We start from the raw sequence: 21,142 nt of genomic DNA, 5'->3' as shown, positions 1-21,142 counted from the left end.
CTTGTGATTAGCAAGTATAGCAGAATCTTGCTCAGCTTGTTTTTTGGGTTTGCCCTCCATCCCTATCATTTTCTCTCAGTTTTGCTCCTTAGGGATGTTATCTCCCTCCTCTCATAGATCACTGCAGGGTTCCCTTCTGCTCTTTCAAGCCCAGAAGCTTCCCACCCCGCTGCCCACCGCCCTGCTGGCTGCTGGCATGAGCAGGGAGAGATGCCCAGAACAACCCCCAGCAGCAGGAGGTGTAGGATCAACTAGGGCTCTCTCACCGCTCTGATACATCTAATTTACAGTGAAATTATCAGTCCTTTGGGACAAAACTCACATCGTCGTGTGCAGCCTCAGACAAGAGGCTGGTTCTGGATCCCACAGCACAGTGGGGAGCTGCTGGTGCAGGGGACAGATCACCCCATGTCCACTCCACAGTGACACACCACCAGCTGCCAGGGCTTGTGTTTGTTCTCTGTGGGAAGGGTAATCTCTGCTTGGGATAAAAGGGTTAATCCCCTGCTGATTGTTTAAATTAAATCTGCTCTGAGACAGTGAACATACACTTGGACTGCCACCAATGTGATTCAGACTCCAGGTCCTGATGGCGCTTATAAGTCTCTTAGCACAGTTATAGTCAAATCCAGCTCTTCAGGATTTGACCCTAATCCAATCTTGGCCTGAAGGCAGGAGTTCTAGCCAAGCAACGCACACTAACACCTACGCTATGACAAGATAACCTCTTCTTTCTTTGTGAAAACTGAGTTTAATTGCAGTTTCATTCATGATAATGACCTACATAGTTTTCAATAATTGAATACAATTTATCTTTTCTTAATGAAAAAAATGGAAATGAGCAAAGAGAGATGATACTGGAAAATGCTTCATTTGAAACCTCTTCATTAATTATCAGGATGTCTAAACACCATTTTGAGAACTACGCTTACAGAACAAGAATCCAACTAATATTTTTTTCATTCTTCTATGGAGTTTACTGTAATACTCTACTTAAAAAGCAGCACCTACTTCTAGGAGGTACCTGTTTTATTTGGGTACCATTAGCTCCATTTCAGAAGTGACTGATAGAGCTACATATACTGCCTTGAACAGGTAGCACAACCACCAGTATAAATGTGAATGTACACTCTGAACTCAGGAAATGACGATGTTTAGGAATTACTGACATTCTTCTAAATTGCTTGGATCTTCCCAGAATTTTTAGTAGGTTTTGTATCAACCGCAGAATTCTTTAAATCCTTGTTTTAAAATTATTTAATCATTATAATTCACATCATGTTCCTCATAACTCGCTCTGACATCAGTATCTGATGGATGAAACAAAACAAGACAAATTTTGAAAAGACTGGTATACCTGTTATATTCTAGGGGATGACAATGATTACTAAAACTCAGTGTAACACAGTATATTTACCAAGTCTTATTTTACATTCGTCAACTTACTAAATTACTTTGACATATCTCCAGTTTATGTTCTATTACTGAAAAATAACTACACAACAGATGGCAGTGTGTTAGCATAACAATTTTTTTCAGCAGGTCAATCTACAAGGTGGTTATAGGGATTGATATATATCGGTAAGCAAGCAGTACCAAGGACTAAGACTGGAGTAGAGCCAGTATATGGAAAATAATATTGCTATATAGCAATGTTTTTCAAAGGAGGACTTCAAACCTTTGAATCTTCCAAAAATATTAACAAAGAATGGTTATGAAATAATATTGGAATTCATTTGGTATATAATTAAATCTCTATAGGTGTATCTATTGCATTCTGCAGTAATAAGAAATAGATAATCACGGACTATGCCATGTCAAGCGAAAAGAATATATTGCAAATAATGAAATTATAAAGGAAAGCTATGCTGCTCTGAGAGACGTGTTATTTATTTATTAAAAAAATTAAAAAGCAAATAAGAAACAAAACCTAAAATCCTTGATTCCTGGAATACAGCCAAAGATATTTGAATGAAATGTTACATTTTCCCCTTACACTGCAGACTGAATCAACCTTCTCAATCTAATGGGAATGACTTTGGTTGTCTTACCTCAGCCACCGTTCTGCAGTGCTACGTAACTTGATGGTACTGGTTAATAAATCAGAACAGTCTGATGCTGTGTTAAGACGGAATGACTGTAGGGAGGAGGTAGAAAATGAATCGACCTGCAGCTCAGGATGTCCGGCTGCAATTCCCAGTGCCACCCTTGTGCTATTGCTTGGACCTGGGCAAGTGACTTCAGCTATTTGCATTTCAGCAATTAGGACTGTGATTCATTCTCCAAGACCTAAGAATATAAAGCATTATATCAAAGCAAGGTACAGTTGTTATTTATATTTGATATACATTTTAAGTAGTTCTTTCTATTTCGTGTGGTTATAAGAGCTGGTAAGTGATATTCCAATTGATTTTTATAAAGAGACAGCTAATATTAATGACTTTCTGTCAAAGTCTTGGAATTAAATTACAATGAAAGAGTTAACAGAACACTATTATTTTATGTTCTTCCAAGGAACATATGAAGACAAAGTTGTGATTAATTAGTGCATTTTTTGAAAAGAACATCTATTTTGGCATCCTGCTCCAATGTAGGACTGCCATTGGGGAGGGCAGCAAACAGCTGTTTTCCATGAGAAATTCTAGCTTTTCTCCATGGGTGAGTATTTCTATTTGTGATATACCCTGCTTAGTGCCAGACCACTAATTTTTAGTAATTCAGGCTCTGTCTTTGAGGCACAAAAAGGGTGAAGTGCTGTAGTAATTTGGAGGTTGAAAATTCACTGCTTGATGCCTCCTGTAGTAAATTTGACCCTGGAATATTAAGGGGTGTTAAATAAATTGGACAAAGAGGTGTTTGGGGAGTAAAAGTGCCAGACACACTGCCATGAATGAGCAATTAGATGTTCACGAACCAGCTTATCACAAATTACATGCCTACAATATCTATTACTGTAATGACCTTGAGAGTTGACTCATATTCTCCCTTAACCTAATGAGCATGCTGAGTATAATCAATTACGTCTGCAATTAAAATTATAATTTGTCTAACAAACTCTTCTTCGCTTTCAGACTTTTTTTAACAAAGACTGTTACATACCGGTAAAAGATTAATATTGATATTCTGTTGTGTGCTCATTTTTTAACTTACTCTGTCGCTAATTTATTAAATCATATTACCTCTCTGCAATATTTTTTAGGTTTTCAGCAAAATTTAGTTATGTTTCAGTCCTGAATGTCATGGGATAATTGCAACATTTAACAACAATTTATCATTTCCCAATAGGGTTTGCAACCTGTCTTTGCTTGCCTATTGAAATTTGTTTGCATGTTCCACTCAATGGTCACTGTAAATATTCTGCCTTTCACTTCTATACACACACATCCTCTTTTACTGGAGTAATCAGAAGATATTCTGTGGAATAGAGGTCAAGTCAACCCAACGTGAGGAAACCACAGCCCTAATCATTGAGGAACAAGATGTCACTCATTGCAATCTGCTGCTAATTATACAGTCAAACAGAACTACAGAACAACTTTTTTGTTTATGTCACCAAGGTGTTCGACAAAAATGTGGAAAGATTAATACGGAAATGAAAAGTATTAATCATCAGAAAACTGAAAGAACTGGAAAAGAGTTTAAAATACAGGTCCATGCTTGTAAGGAACAAGCACAGGAAACCCTTCCAGGCAAATGAAGGCCGAGATTTGTAACTGCAAGCCTAACTCTTCAGGGCGTCGCACAAAGATGCTCCATCAAATAAAGCCAGTCTAGAATAGTGCCCTGCCCAAGGCAATATCCTCCACTAAATCCTGCTGCCGGCCTAGCTGCAGTGGGCTATCTCAGCCATAGTGTGTTCCCCGGCACAACAGCAACTAAACGCACGCCGAGGTCCGTCCAGATGTGCAGACTCCGGCGCAGGTTGGCTCAGCGCTTCCTGCCACAGAACAAGCGATCTGTCTCCCCGCTTCAATCTGCTGCCAGGCAAGCCCAGCAAATGCAAGCAAAACACGGCCCTAAGCGCTAATGAACGAGATGCCACCGCTCGTCCTGCAATCTCCTGTTAATGATAGAGGCAGCCAGGTAGGCAACACCTGAGCCACAGCTGTGCGGAGGAATTGCACTCGAGGAGTTTTCTGGCCCGCAACAGCCGTGTGTTGGCACGCAGCGCTTTTCATGCAGAAGCGAATTAGCTCCAAGTCCACATTAGCTCCTGCTCCCATGATCTGTTCTTAAAACTCCCAATTAGGCGAAGAGTAGGTCAAACTGAAGAGCTTTATTTGCTTACTTTCTTTCTCCAGTGCACCTTCTTCCCAGGACTTTCACATACTTAATGCTCTCTATGAAATATTGATGTCTACCTCAGAAATGCGGAGTGATGAAGCTGTTATTTATATGAAATGAATTAAGTTTCCCACATAAATGAGTTTTGTGTTCTCCGGATTTCGAATCTTTGTGATGCACTACACCTGCATGGGGCCTGAAGGATGATTGACTGCTGCGGAATACAGTTAAAAGCACAGGAAATGGGGAAAAAAGTCCCCTTCAGGCACCGAAATACCCATGAGTCACTTCTCTCAATATGCTGCAGATAATGAATAAACTATCCTACATTCTGTATTTATTTTTGTCAACAAAATCTAATCAAAGTTCATTTTTTTTAGAAACTCAATAGTTACACTAAATTAGATTACATAGAAAATTAAATCATAAATCCTTTTAAGTAGGCCCTGCCTCTGTCCCTGTTGCTCCAAAACACAACTTTGCTCTCTTAAACACCTCATTTAATTCTAAGAGCCTGAGCTTCCAAACCAGTTATGGATTTGATCATTTAATAACATAAAACAAGTAATTGTGTGTGGGAAAATTTATTATTTAATTAGGCCTTACTGGTAATCAATAGCAATCTGCTAATTCATTAATTTGCATCTCTCTTGTTTTTAGGTATATCCACAAATTCTGTTAGATTTTTTTTTTTTTTTAATTTATGAACTTTCTACCTTCACCATGCAAAGGGAGGTTCTGAAACTGTATATATTAACTAGAACACATAATTGAGCAGCAGGAATGCAGGTATGTCCTATATAACTGACTGCAGGAAAAGACTTGATAATGAAAACAAGGAAGAGGAATAAAACAACGCCTATTGTCCCCAGGATGCATGCATAATTCTCATTAATGTTAGTGGAAGATGCTAAATGTATGTGTACTAAGGGGAATTTATTAGAATGTAATAAATCCTGGGATTCCGCCCCCCCCCCCCCTTTTTTTTTTACTTGATAGTTACTATAACTGAACTTCAGGTGAAGTAGAAGATACATGAAGAAAAAATAAAACCACTACATCAAATTATGTGCTGCCGGTTATTTTCTCAAAGTGCTATTTTGCATTTGGAATTACTGGATTTACACATATGACTAATAATTCTAGGCTTAAATGACAAACTGTATGAAGTCATAGAGTTGCTTACACAAGTAGGGTCAGATATGTTTGTACAAAAATGGCAAAAGCTCCACTGATTTAGTCCACATATTTTCATGAGTGAACTGAACTATGTATACCAGTGAACAATCCAGCCTCAGACACCAAGGCTGTTCTACTAACATGGGACGCAGAGAATCAAAGACAGGTTACAAATTCATATTCTGCTCAGTCATAATTCTAGCCTCACCAAAAGGCCACAATTGAAAAAATGGCTCTTGCTGAGTTCAGAGATGACTTATTTGCTGAAAAAAAGTCCATTAAATACAATGTGAAATGATCCACTCCTCAATCTGGGCAGACTGATTGTGCACTAATGATAACTCTGCTCCAGCTGAGCTGTGCTGGAAGGCCAGGTGAGAAAACAACACAGTATTATTGTCTTTTCTATACCTTCTCAATGGAGAACTAATAAAGCTCATTCACAGATCCATCAAAAAAAATACTACCTCTGTGCATGATCTTTACTTCAAATACTTAAAAATAGACTTGCAATCAGACAGAAAAAAACCCCAGCATACATGAAACCAGATAGAAGACTTCAGTATTTCAGATTTTAACATCTTTACAAGCAAGATCAAGACAATCATTCAACATGAGCACTTTCCATCTGGTCTAGCTTCTTTTCTTCCAGCCTCTCACAGAGACAATTTGGATCAGTGATGCCAGGCAAACAACGTAAAATGAAAATTTGCAATGGTGGCAACGAAGGAGGTAACACAGAAAAGGTGTAAATGAAAGAGAACATAGCTTGATTTCTCAGAGATAATAAGATAAAGATTATCAAAGCAGAAGTCATTTTTCTCCTTTGAAAAGACGGAGCAATCTAGCAGACACAGGGTGTCTTTCCAATCTTCTGCCTTTACCACAGGGTATAGATTTCCCCTGCTCCTGGTGTTGCTCTGAAGTGCTACTGGGCAGGGTTTCCGCAGAGGAGATGGGCACACGGACACGCCACACTTAGTGCTGGTCCTTGCATATGGGTACAGGCAGCAACAAATTTGTTCTGACTCTGTTTGTCGTTCCCAGACCAGAATCAGAGGCAGCCTCTTAGCCCAGACCCAAAACCACACTAACAAATCCAGCCTCTTTCCATCTGCCCACATAGACAGAACTTTGATAGGTCTCATCCATGATGAAAAACTAACCAGTTTCTCAGGGTTCTCCAGTTGGACATGCTGTCCCTTCTCCCTGGGACTGCCATGGTGAAGGATCCTGTCCACAACCTGCACAAAGCCAAGCCCCAGGTCACGGCAGAATGGATGCGAGTGAGAGAAGCTCAGGACAGAAGCAAGACATGGTGCAAATGTTAAACGCGGGGAACAACAAAATGTCACAGGCATGGGCGAGCTCTGCTGGCATGGCCAGAGCAGGGCACTGCCCTAAACTCTGTGAAACATCTAAAGGACAGAACTGTTATCAACACCAGACTCCTCATCTGCTCAACAAAACAGGAATAATGATCAGGCCCTTCTTTAAATCATTTTTGCCAAAACAATTTGGTTGGGAAAATTCAGTTAGCAGTCTCCTGCACCTAACAAGGGACAGAGAACTCCTGAGGAGGACTGAGGCATCTCAGACTCTTAAAAAATGAAGTCTGTGATGGAAAAGAAAAATGTGTGTGGAGATCTATTGGTAAAACAGAAAGCTTGAGCTTGCTGTTGTGGCAATGTTTCCATCAGCAGCCAGTGTGGGCTTTTCCTACTGCTAACCAAATGAGAAGGGAACATTTGATGAAGCTCCCAAAGAGTGGATTTTAAAGGCATATTTCAAATTCTTTCAAACGACACCTTAGCTTTAGAGAATGACCCTGTGTATGAGTGGTCTTGCCAGAGGGCACCCAAGCAGCTTTCAGGATGGGGGAATGAGCCTTGAAAGAGGAGTTTCCCTTTATTTAACAGGAAGCTCTTGGCTTGTCCAGCATGGCTTGAAATGAGCAAAATACAAAAAAACCAAACCCGCTGCATCATCCAGAATGATAGTCCTTTTTTCAAACAGACACACACACACACAAACCAAAAAAACCCCACCACAGCAAAAATATTACATACTCTTAACCCTGTCATCCTGTCTAGAGCTTGCTGCGCAAATTTTATTCTATTATTTTAACCTTCGTTTTCCATTTCTAAATCATTCCAAGCAGAGGCTTTTTGTGCTCTGAAAGTCCTACATGGGCTAACATGGTGCTGCCAGAACAGACTAAAATGCACAGACTAGATCAGGTATATTTCAGATGTGCTTAGAATTTCAATAGGTTACAGGACAATGTAACCACTTACCCTTCCATGCGATAAAGGAACATAGGGCTAGGAAAGGCTTTCACTCCCTTGCTATCACATGCAAAAACATTACATATGCTCTTTCCCTATTGACATTTTTAAGCAACAAACTCATTCAAGCTGTGGGAAGTGACTTTAAGGGAAAAAAAATTACGGAGCAAACTTAACTTTTTCTTTATTATTGTATTGATAAAGCAGCCAGGACATTAATAAATGGGTTCCCTTTGACTGGCTGAGACTGGGTCATTAACACAAGCAAAGCCTCGTGATTCTGCCCTTCCCTGGGAGACTCGGGGTGTCAGAGCATCTAACCAGACACCTGAGGCACCCAGGGTTAACACAGATCAGCCAACTGGGAATGCCTTGGGGCAAGAACACCCCATACACTCAGCCACAAAACAGTTGAAGTGTAGGCAAACGCCTGCTTAGAGAAGGTACATGTTGACATAAAGAAGTCTGTTTTGCACATGACCCTTCTAATCTGTGGTCAGCAGAGGAATAATTTTATGGTGGATCTTTGGATAAAGCAAAAGCAGGGCTTGGTGGGTAAGAATTCAGAGACGAATGCACAAAAATCACATGAGGTCAAAGCATCGGCACAAAATTTTCTGTTATAAAGCACTATATTAATTTTTAGAAAGAGACAGAAAACCATTAAACTGAAATCCAGCTTTGCAACACTTGTTTAAAACAATTTTCACTTACTACAAAACACGGAACAGCATCAAGTTGCACATATGAATTAAACAGTAATGCTTTTGCACATTTGCTGGTGAGTTACATTCTAATTGAAAGCAATGTTTTGTAACAACAACAAAAAAAGCAAGCATTCCCCGTTAAATGGAGGGGGTTATAAGATACAAGCTTGACAAAGAGAAGAAGTATTATTGTTGAGATGGATCTTGGAAAGAAATTTATACACTAACCACACAAGAATTAATCAGACAGCCCTGACTGTGCTATTAATGATTTTAGACCTCATGCATTGTCTAGGATTTCTAGAGGTTTTGCATTTACAGTACAATAGATTATTTGTAGGACCTGTACTCAAGAGTGGCATTTGATTGATTGTACATACTCTGGGACAAGACAGTGATTTAAATGCAAAACATATTGCTGTAACATGGGAACAAAGGAGAGAAAGTCTCTAATTAAAACACGGGATTTTTGATCCTAATCGAATTTTGATCAGTCATTCTGGGACAACTGGAGAACAGCATGCAGAGCAATTCATGGATTTCTCAGCACCCCTCCTCATACTGTGGTGTAGTGGGTTTGTTTGGTTTTTTGCCACAAAATGCCAACTCAGTAAAACCAAGAGCATTTCCAAAGAGGTTTTGTTTTATTAAAAAAAAAAAGCTTTTGTTGTCAAAATAGCCAGTTATAACATTTTTAGAAGAAAACTTTTCCACCTTTCTGCTAGAAATACTTCTTTCCATTTTGAAATGTAACTCTGTTTATAAAAAAAAAAAATAAAAATGAAGAGCTTTCAACCTCACAAATGAACCCTCTTCAATGACTCATTTGTTCAAGATTTTCCTGTCATGAAAATTGTAAATATCTAAACACATACCAGGGAAAATAAAATAAAAAGCTCTTGTGGAAGCAGGAGCAGGTTCTCCTGGAGCTGCACAGAAGGGCAGAGCGCGGGGAGCCCTGGCAGGGCTGAACCTTCCCTGCCGCAGCCAGGCAGGTCACGGCGGGCTGCGTGAAGCCGTGTCCAGCATGAGCTGGACTCCATGGGGCAACTGCCCGCTGGCCACTTGGACCAGCTGCTGGCACAGCCACCTGCAGCCCCAGCTTCTCCCCAGACTTGCAGGCCCCTGGCTGTACATAGACGGGGGGATGAGACGCTGGAAAACAGCTCCATGGGGAGGGATGTGGGGGTTCTGGTTGATGGCAAGTTGAACATGAGCCAGCAGTGTCACTGGCGGCCAAGAGGGCCAACTATGTCCTGGGTGCATCAACCACAGCATTGCCAGCTGTGCAGGGAGGGGACTGTTTCACTCTGCTCTGCATTGGTGCAGCCTCACCTGGAGCACTGTGTGCAGGTCTGGGCACCACATAAAAAGATATAAAAAAAGATTTAAAAAGATATGATGCTACTAGATAGTATCCAGAAGAGGGCTACACAGTTGGTGAAGGGTTTGGAGAGGAAGCCATATGAGGAGCAGCTGAAGTCACTCAGTCTTCTCCAGGCTGAACAAACCAAGAGGAGACCTCATCATGATCTACAGCTTCCTCACAAGGGGAGGAGGACGAGCAGGCGCTGAACTCTTTAGTGACCGAGAGAACCCAAGGGAACGGCAGGAAGATGTGCCAGGGAAGGTCAGGTTGGACATTAAGAAAAGGTTCTTCACCCAGAGGTGCTGGACACTGAACAGGCTCCCCAGGGAGGTGTCACGGTCCCAGGCCTAACAGTGTTCAAGAAGAGACTGGACAACGTCCTCAGACACACGGTGTGAACTGTGGGGTTGTCACATGGATGAACAGGAGCTGGACTTGATGATCCTTGTGGGTCCCTTCCACTTCAGGACATTCTATGATTCTATGACACGGGACATGGCTGCTGGGGACTGGGACAGGCACATCAGTGATCCCACATACACCTCAACAGCACACGGTCCCTTCCCCTTACACACACACAAGCACCTTTGCAGGTCCTCAGGCATCGCCCACAGTTCGGCTCTCACCCCCCCGGCCTTTGGGAGGACACACAAGCAGCAGCCAGCGCTTGACCGTGCCTGGCAAGGGAAGAGCTCAATGCTGGATGTGGCCAACAGAGCTGCATGACTTTTAATATCTGCACACTAAGGCAATTTAAACAGACATTTGAGCCCACTTACTTGCTTATTATAGTTTAATTTAGGCAGTGGCAATAACTCTGACTAGCTCTAGGGGTATTTTTTGAATTACACTACCTAAAGAGAATGCTCATCTAAAATCCATATAGCAGGAAAAAAGGGTAGAATTGCTAGCATGGCATAGTAAAATCTTCCTTCTCATTACCGTTCTTCGACATAAATATAGGGTGTTTCAAAAAGATGGGCCCAATCTGAAATCACTCTCTCTCAACAACCATGAACCACCCGTGAATGAAACTCTTTCCACTTCAAAGGCGGGGCAGAGAGTTTCAAATAATTATCACTGGATAACTCATTAAAACTTTTGTAAAGTTTTGCGTAATTGTAACATGTTGCCATCATGAAATATACTGCTTTGCAATTGGGTCCATGTTTTTGAAACACCCTGTGTTTTGAAACTTCCATTACTCTCCTCATTTATAATTGCATGTTTTTAAGTTTTTTTTTTCCTTTACATTCTAGTCCATACAGACTACTCAGTGTTTGACCAAGGACAAACAATGATACTTCTTTACAAGTCAGAAGTACAACATCATGACATTCACTAATGGAAATTCAAAATCATCCGGATTCAGAACCATAATAATTCACTGCTAAAGAGAATCTTTCAAAAATTTCTGTCTGCATCCCTTCAGGGAACTTCACAACCCAATATTTCTAGATCAGACTTCATTATCCAGGTCATCATTTCAATCTATCAGTGCCCCAGAGCCTTTGGTATTCTCAGTTAGGAAAGTGTCATGTCCATCAATCACTAGGCTGCTTCCACATTGCCAATTTTCTTTTATCTCCTTTTGTCTTCAAAAACCCTCTGTAACTTTACATCGGTGTATACTGGACACAGGCACATCCTACTTTTTCCAACTGTTACCAAGTTACAAGTACAAGGAACTGATCTGTACGAATTACGTGGGCCTTAAGAACTATTTTCATTCTAGGTTCTGCATATCATTATTTGTATTAGATACACCAGTGCCTCTTTGAGCTGTAAGAACGGCAAACAAAAAAGCAACATGATGCTTTTCCTGAAAAGTTTATAGTTCAATCAAAAACTAAATGTTACATGTACTAAACAGGAATAATGACCTGACGAAGCAAAGAGGAAATTGGGACTCCAGGGCTATATCCATTAACTGCATCACAGAAAACATAGGCCTGGCCAAGGGTCTGAAAGGAGAATTAGACCAACAGAAGGCAGGTTTTGAACAAGGCCTTGAAGGAAAGGGCAAGAGTTATTACTAAGAGTAATAAAACAAAGAGGTAGCAAAAGGCTCTAAAGGGAGTAGGGTGGGGGAGCAAACTATCTGCATGCCCCTGTTGCTTCCCCATCTCTGTAAAGGGCAGTATAATCCTAGCTTGGAAAATATACACCACTAATATCCCACCAAAACCCACTCTGGTCTAAGTATAGTATCAAAATAGGAAGAAAATTATGAGCTCAAAACACACAGCAGCCCTGATACTGCTGAATTTGATGTACCAATTACCTATCTGCAATATCGCATATTCTTCAACAAATTCTATTAGTGTGGTTCTCAAAGCAATTCAAAGAGACTGTTGTATTTCATCAAATCATTTTTGGACATCCCACAAGTTTTTGAGGGAAGCATGGTTCTTAAGCGTAAAGCAAACAAGGCCATTTGTTCACGTCTCAGCACAATCTGGTTTCCAAAAGCTTGTTTCTTTCTTCCCTGTTTTTTTCTACTTGAATTCTTGTATTTGTTTAGAGGTAAGAAAAACCTTTCCATTTCTCAAACACCAACTTTTTTTCTTCTTTTAAAAGGGCAAAAGGTGGTTTCCAATACTCCATTAAACAAGGACTCACATCTACCAGTCTGCAGGGAAAGCAAGCTGAGGCATCAAAAGTATTGCAGTTAGTGAATTTAATCCTTCCAATGCAATCAGTCTGCAATGCGATCTGATTTAAAGACTCAAACCTGTATGAAAGAGCAGTCGGCTGTAGGCTTAAATAAACCCTGGACTCCACAGTTCAGGTTAAGACTTCTCAAGAACACAAGCCAGGTGGATTGATTTAACACGGCATTAAGAAACCATTTGGGAAAGAAAAACATGTATAATACATCAAAAATTAATCACGATGCAGCCTTCTCAGTGTAAAATAATTAGTGGAATGTGTGCGATATAAAATTTCTGCACATACACCCACACTGCCACCATCATCCTCGCTTTCTCATTTATTTGGGTGAACCTGTAATTGGCAAACAGACACTCATGGACAAGAGTGGAGGTGCCGAGCTGCTGGAGACTTTGACACTGCTGCAAAACAGAGTATGTGTTCATATGTGTTTGGGCAATGGACACTTGCTGTGCAATATTATCTTGTCTCTACAGATAAATTAGTTGCATCATGCTCCTACCAGCTTGATTTGTTTAGCCTTTACGGAGTCCAGAGTACATGGAGTTTCTTGTGATTGAATGTCACATAAAAGGTAAAGCTGCGAGTTTGTTCTACGCTATGCTATACATCCACCAAGGCAGCCAGAGCATTCGGTGACTTGATGTTGAAAAGAAGGCTATAAAACATACTGGGGAAATCTCGAAGTGTCACTCACTTGACATAGCAGTAAGAGCCCTGCATTAAGATGCAGACCTGACTTTCCTGATCCATGAAATTGCCTGGATATTTAAGGTACTCTCAAACAGAACCAGCATGAAACTCACCCACCCATTTGTGGCACAAGAACACCATGGGTTTTGTGTTCTTCGAGAAAAACAGAGCTCAAAAATGCAGAGATAACTACTCTTTGAGAGAAAACCTAACCACAATTTCCTTCCTTACTCAAGTAAGAAGAAAGAAGTATTAAAAATATCTTTAATGCTGGAAGATGGTTATGCTTACTGACTGGTTCTCACTGCTCAGGGATGCTCAGGTTCTCTGTCGTGAGGTGGTGCAAAGTGTGCAAATCTGTGACCACCTTTGGAGAGGGACATCTGTCCCTCTCATAAAGAGGTGACAGGGCTGGAACAGGCAAAATCTGTGAATAGGCAGGAAAAAGATTACGAAGCAATATATTGTATTATTTTATGGTCTGAAACCTGGGGCATGGTTCAGAATTCCTTAGCAAATGAGCATTTCCAGCTGCTAAAGAAAAGACTCATCTACTTTTCCAAGGTAATGGTGAGCTGAGGGTCACATATGATTTCTTCCAAAGACCCATCCAAGGCAAACAGACTGCAATAGTGGGGGAAAGGACCATAAGTTTCGCTAGGACACTGACCTGTAGGCTCTGCTAGCTTAGATTCAAAGGAGGACAGTATGCACAAGGAACAGAGTACAGCACCAACAGAGTCCTGGGGCACCGCTGAAGTATCCCAACAGCATGGCACATGGTGCATCTGAAACCTTCACATACCAACAGGTCTCACGCCAGCATAATTAATGATGATCTTATAATCGATTTCTATCCAAAAATCACACTGAAAAGGTAATCTCCATTAAACCTTGTCCATGCATTGAGCACATAATTTTTGGCATCTCCATAGCAAAGGAAGACCCAAGACTCATACTCCAATGGAAGTCCAAGATTTTTCTTGGACATGGATTACGATTCCTTCTTGTTGACAAAGAGAATTTTCTCATCTTTTCCAGATAAAATTTCTTAGTAAGCTTTCATCTTCAGCAAGGCTGACAGCTCTTCCCATTTTGCAGTAAAGCTTTGCACTGACCAATTTAACAGCCAATACTCTTCCTCTGCTTCCTGTAATTCTTTTCCTACATAGCACATACAGTAGCCTATATTTACACAGGTATATGGAATTATATAAAATACAAAGGTAAAGGACTCCTGAAGCCATCTGGTATGTGACTCCATTCAAAGCAATATCAGCTACACCCAATTAGCTCCTGACATACCCTTGCCTTCCCTATTGAAACAGAGTCTCCACAGACTCCCTTGGATATTTACTGTGATGTTCTGCTGTTCTTACTATTAGAATGTTTTTCTAATGTTTAATCTGTTCCAGAAATTTTAATTAAAAGTGCCCTTAGAGGAAGACTGGATTATTGTGCATTCTGGTACATGAAGAAAAACACACACAAAAACACTCGACACACTGAATTTAAGTTTTATAAATTATTTGCAGATAACATAGGTGGTTTTTCAAACTTTCTGATCCAAAATAGTTTAAATGGAACCAGCTCTTTATGTATCCACCCTGTTGTTCACTTTAAAGAAGATCTTGATCATAGTAATTTCTTCCCCTATTCAAGTTTTGAAAGCTCTAAGTTATCTGAAGAAAATAGTTTTTGGCATTTTTGGATGATAAACATCCCAAAGTGATGATGATAAATTACAGTGTTGCCCAATGATGCAGAAAAGTAGAGAAACGCAAACTGGTAACCTCTGATTTATGAATACACACTCTTTATTACAGGATCTAGGGGTTCACAGCTGTAAGAGCAGGTCATTTTCATCTCATTGCTTATTAAAAGTGTGAGAAGGAAGGATGAAGGATGGCCATCATTTTGCAATACATTGGATAGATTAACACTTAACACTCTTTGTCTTCAGTACAAATACAAAATTAGACAGAATTCCTTGCCTTTTTAGGGCCTACATAAGCATTTGTTACTGTTCACACTCACAGAAGATGGAAATTTTTACATCTTGTTTTGCTCATTGATATTAGCAAATTTTCTCATGGTAATATAATCATTCCTATAAACCTTTCCTTTACACAGGAAAAAAACAAAAGAAATCCAACCAAACAAACCCATTCATCCAACATACTAAAAGAAATCTTGTGATCTGCTTGTTAAAACATGTTGGCTTTAACGAAAAAAATTACTTTGCAAAGTATCTAAACTGAGACTTTGACCTATCAAGAGGCATTCCCAGTGACAGCCACCCAATGTGCTCTAAGTCACGAGCTGAGGAATCTGTTTCATTGCAATACTGAAGTAAATTATATTATGTTCCTTCATAACTCCTCAGCTTCCCAAATCTTGGGGATTTTCTGATTTCTCCTCCTCTCTCCGTACTACCTCTCTGCTAAATATGCAAAGCAGGCGACAAAAAGGAGTAGGAAAAATAAGGTCAACACAGCAAATTGGAAAGAAATATAATTCTTCTATATGCCATCATTTGGTTGCTACGGTTTTCTTAATCAACCCAAACAGCTTCGGATATTTAATCTGAATTTACAAAGTGCTAACCCATAGGCATGTTTGACTTTCCTTTGATTCCAGACGTAAAAAAAATAGCCTTTATTTGTTTTCAGGCACATAATGTAACTATATATGCATTTGCCTTACGAGGCAGGGAAACACGGCTGGAGCGCCATCTTGGATGTTATCTATGCTATTACTCAAGTGGAGAATATAATCATAAATCCTTCTCTTCCTCTCCACCCCCAAGCTTTTTTTCAGAAATACACTTAAAATCTGTTTTTAAGCTTCACTGGCTCCATTACATTTGAACTTCAGAAACAAGAATGTGATATGAATATATAGGGAGAAAGCATAGAGAAAAGGTATGTTTTCATGATGTGGTTCAGTTTAACTGTTGCTATAATTAGCTACAACTCATTAGGCAATAAAAAGACAAAGAAAGATATTATGAATGGAAGGGAAATATTTTCTTTGTAAAACAAACAACTTGATCAGATGCCTCTTTTCTACTGCTTTCCTTGCATAAATACACTCAGCAGCTTAGAAAAGATATTTTCATGATTGGAAATTTTTGCCTAGAAAGAAACCCTGCAAACATTATCTTGTGCAATTTCAATAAAAAGTACTTACAGCTGTTGTACACTTGGGATTTTTTGATCTCAATGATAAAATGATACAGCAATGGTCTGCAGATGACTGCCTTTGATCTTTTATTAGTTCTTATAAGTGTCTCTTAATTTGTATTCTGTATAATAACCACTCACCTTCACTGTTTGTCCAGCTTCGGGGCCATCCTGTAAGCAAAGGGAGAAATCTCGGGTTAGAGGAAATAACAAGGATCACACAGGGATTCGGAAATCTTACTCAACAACCATTTACATCAAATTTCACTGTACATTAATGTAGCATATTTTCTTGGGGACCCCTCAACACAATGTTTTTGGACAAGGCGCCTTTCCACATCGTGCCATGGCAAAGTGAGAAACTGTATCTTAGACCACAAAAAAGACAGTTTTTTCAGTCTTTCAGGTTGTATTTTTGAATAGGTAGCAATAGATTTCTGGTCCTTGTGAATATAAAATCAGACACATAAGCGAGAATTTAATCAAAGCATGCTTGCTTAAGTTCTTATTCTAATGAAATGGGGTTAGTTTCCTGATTTGCTTTGAAAAAAGCTCTTTTTTGGTATAAAACACCGAGCACAGATAACTGAAAGGTCCGAATTGACAATGTATTTACATGGCTACATCTCTCTGCCTGCAGATAAACAGCTGTGAAGAGGAATTACCTGTTTCATCACAAGCAGAGGCTTACCTGCTGAACAGGGAGATGTGGCTGCCTTCTCTAGGTCAATCCTGCAAACTTTTCTCTGAAGGAAGCGTATTTGCTGAAATACTCACAATACTCAGCACTGTGTTTGGGAGTGGTCGCAGGATTATTCCGAAGTTTGCAGTTATTACTTATCCATACCTTTCTGCTGGTTTACCCCTCATTTTTTTCAATGGCAAATCTGGCAGAGTGCAATGCAGTTCTTGTTCTTTTTTGTTATTATTATTTTTGCATTTATTGCCTCTTGAAGTTTGAAAGTCATTTTGTCATTGGACTAAGTAAGAAGGTTGAAAACTTGACAAAGCAAATCATTAAACCTTTTTTTAGTTGACTGGGTTACAAACCTGAATGGCAATGGTGAGCGAGGTGCTGCAGAAGTGTTTTTCCACCACATTGCTGACCCTTTGCGCCGTATGAAATAAATCGGCCACTTCCTCAGGATTCAAGTCACGGAAACGCTCCACTGGCCGCAGGGGACAAACAAGGACATCTGAAGGTGGCATCGTCAAGGCAAAAACGCGAGTCTGAGTTGTCCAGGACAAGCGGCTCAATCCCTAGCCCGTAACCTGCTTCTAATCTTTGAATTGCCTAAACTTTTCCTGAGGATTACAGCAAGAGCAACTAAGACATAAGGCTAAATACAGAGAATCATATGATGCTTTGTGCAGAAGTTGTTTCCTCAGATCCCTCAGCTATGGGCAAAATGACTAAACTAAGGTCCATATGTTACTACTGAGATATCTAAAGGAAAGTAAAGTTTTCAGACTCAGAGTTACCATTTTGATAGAGAGATGTGTACTTAACACCTCTGAGAATCAAACACATTTCCTGTTGTGATTAAAAATGGGGGAAAGCCAAGGGAATTTCAGATGGGTTTGGGTGTATGATCTGAGGCAGACGTTTACAACGCTTTACCACACACGCGGTATGTATTTTTTTTAAATCTTGATCCTACACCTATAATTTTAGATACCTAAATGTGAAAAGCTGACACTATACTGATAATAGCAGGTCGCTTATTACTACATCACGTTAATTACCATTCACAAGGAATGCTCATATGTTACAACTACATGGTTTTAGAAATACATTAAGATAATTAACACTGTACCCTTTTAATTGCAGTGTTCACAAAACTGTAGATATACTTTTTGATTTTATTCCACCTTGGTGACTGTACTTCGTGAATCAGCGAAATGAAGGTATAAAGTAAGCAATGGAAATACACAGACAGTATCCACAGTCACCTGATCTGCTGTGTTCACAGAAATGAATAATTGCTCTGATTCCTCACTTGAAAGTCAATTTTGTAACATTATTAATAGGGTCCAGAACTCTTAGCAGAGCCTCAGGTGTCTAAATCCAACCACCAAGTACTTGGGACTTGATTCTCATTTTAATTCCCTGCAGACAGGATTTTTCTTCTTACTTCCAGTATTGTGTTTGCAGAATAAAGACCTTAAAATCACCTTTAACACCACTTGAACTTTCATGACCAAAGGCTATGAAAATTAACAACTTCTTACTTTTTCAGTATTAAAATGAGAGTTCAAAGGAGTATTTGAAGAAAATTAAGTTCCATACCATTGTATTACAGCCGTCTATATTTTTACTGCATCTTGAAGCCTGCAGGTATTCATGAATATTCCCTGTACTCCAGAAATGTAACTAGGAGATGCTCTGTAGTTAATAGGTTCACACAAAGGTTATATCAACCTGATTTTCGAGGAACATGAGATGCTTGAAATAAAGATTAATACATGTGAAAGACGATATACTTCCAAAAACACGGAGTCAACATCTTTACATTCACCAAGTTTATCGCAGGAATCACATTTAAAATTCTGATTCCAGGGAAAAACAGACATTTTCTGGAAGTAAAGAAGTAGGGTCAGGTTTTGATCATTTTTGAGAATCCAGATGAGGACAGATGAGATTGTAATGGGTATTTGCTAAAGCGGGAACAGATTTTTCGAGCAAGCTCCACAGCCAGCAGCTCCCAACAGAGCCAGAGAAGACTGGCCCCATCTGCAGGTGTTAATCTGCTTTGAAAATCTGGCCCTTGCCTTCATTTTTTAGTAAAGCATCAGCTATCCCACTACTGTTTTCTTTTTCTCTTGTGACAACTTTTGGTATTAAAATTTAAGAAAGGAGAAACATGTGTTTAAGAAAGCAGGTACTTGGAAATACACCAAAGCTGGATGGGGACAAAAAGACTAGTTTTGTGGGGTTTTAGTTCTAAAATGTTGTGCCTCTTGGCAAGCTACTGGGCACAATAAAGCTCCTGAAATCTATTTGTGACTTCCCAGCACACTGTACAAAGCACCTCCAAAAAAGACGCTGTTGGCTGAACTTAGGGCCCAAGGGAAGATCTGGAAACTTGCTTGGCAGACCTGATTTCCATACTGGGAATAGAGGAATAGAAAAACTAATTAATTTTACTCATAAAAAGGAAATCCATGTCAACAGTAAAACAGGAAAAAAAGACATTCGTTTAATCCGAGTTCATTTTTCAAAAGGAGAGAAAGGAAGCTTTTACCCTTAGGACATCTGATACTTAAGTAGATAATTATCCTTCTTCTGTAGCACTGCTTTATTATCATGGGTCAACGAACCATTTATAAATGAAGAATTTCCCCTCACTTACCTCTAGCAAAACTGCTGCTTACGTTAAGACAAGTTTCCTTTTCTCCTTTCGAATTTTTTCCCAGCAGCTTCTCCCCCTCTGGGACTCATACACGCCTCACCAGCAATTGTTTGTTCTCAACCCAGCTCAGGGCCGCAGCCACGAGTATGAATTTTTGCATTAATCATGGCTTCTATAAACTTATATTAACACTGTACTACTTGTCGCTGTGAAGCATTCTAAAAAACATGGGCTGTTTCGAGAGCTTTTGTTTCCATAGCACATAGCAGAGGGATAAAAAAGTGCAACGCGAGGCTGGGTGTGACCGAGGCAGGACATCCAATTTCTCTTCTTAATTCTATCACTAATCCACTCTGACATTTGAACAAGTTGTCTCTGTACCTCTCTCTTCTCCTCTCCCACAATTTATCTGTCTTATCTGCTTAGATAGCATTGCCAGTTGGTGCAATGGATGTTTTCTTTTTAAGCCGCGAGGCTCTGGACTCATGTGGGGCCGTGAGGTGCTCCTGCAATATCAAATGATGTGCCCATAAACCACGTCATGCTGCAAAAACGATTTTCACTTCCTTCTTACGTTACCAAGACCCATTTACAACTCAAACTAGGTTTTAACCGTATTTCTGTCTTTGAATGTGATAAATAATTCAAAGGCACAATCACACACTCGAGCTTCTTTACTGAACTTTCCATCATTTCAAAATAATTCTACAAAGAATAATGATAGAATTTCTGAATCAGAATGAGAATGTAATTAGGACAACATTCAAGTTATATTTAACTATGAATATATAAAAAGGCAAATGTTAGAATGAATTCATGGATTGAGGTCATTAAGAACACAACCATTCACCACAACAGTTTTTAACACTAGGATAGCTTTTCATTTTACATCCTGGTCAGATTTAAATCTGAATAAATGTTCTATGCACCTCAAAATTCTTCCTAAGTTTAAAATCAGATAATCTGTTCATTGCTTTCTGCAATTACCCACTGCGAAGGCTGCTATGAACTACTGATGTGCTTCAGGTGACTGTGTATTACAGATGCAAGGGAAAGTGAGTCTGTACTTATGTCTCCGTGCAATTACTCCTTAGACAGAAGCATCTCCTGCCATCTGAGACGCCTCGGGGCAGCCAGCTGCTCTTCCAGAAGGGCAGGAGTCTCCCATATGTCCCGTGTCGTATCTGTCAGCCAGGTGGGAAGGCAGAGTCATCTCAGGGTATCCGAAATAGCGGTAGGTGCCTATATCTGGGCAACACCCCCCACTTTTCAGAGAGGCTCAGCAGGACAAGAGCTGATAGCAGATGTGCTGCACAATTGAAGACAGCATTCTGCCTTCAGAACGTTTGAACTTTACATTTCCTTTTTCTAACCACCATAATTAATAATTTCATGATTTCTTCATTCATTC

The 21,142-nt window shown here is 39.8% G+C and overlaps 1 protein-coding gene across 6 annotated transcripts in view; it reads right to left on the bottom strand.

Annotated features, from left to right (window-relative positions):
- FHIT (fragile histidine triad diadenosine triphosphatase) overlaps positions 1-21,142 on the bottom strand; it is a 565,652-nt gene that overhangs the window by 130,560 nt on the left and 413,950 nt on the right. For 4 of the 6 annotated variants that reach the window (XM_071813287.1, XM_065845700.2, XM_071813288.1 and 1 more), the window contains 2 exons: positions 17,429-17,574; positions 16,520-16,549 (listed from right to left, as the gene is read on the bottom strand). In XM_071813287.1, the coding sequence (XP_071669388.1) occupies positions 16,520-16,549; positions 17,429-17,574 (176 nt within the window). The remainder of the gene's footprint in view (positions 1-16,519; positions 16,550-17,428; positions 17,575-21,142) is intronic. The other 2 variants (XM_071813289.1, XM_071813290.1) reach the window with 1 other exon arrangement.

This window comes from Patagioenas fasciata, chromosome 10 (genome assembly GCF_037038585.1).
Source record: "Patagioenas fasciata isolate bPatFas1 chromosome 10, bPatFas1.hap1, whole genome shotgun sequence".
In the NCBI taxonomy this organism is placed as follows: domain Eukaryota; kingdom Metazoa; phylum Chordata; class Aves; order Columbiformes; family Columbidae; genus Patagioenas; species Patagioenas fasciata.
The sequence above is the reverse complement of the archived record's forward strand: the minus strand, read 5'-3'. Positions and strand labels throughout refer to the sequence as shown.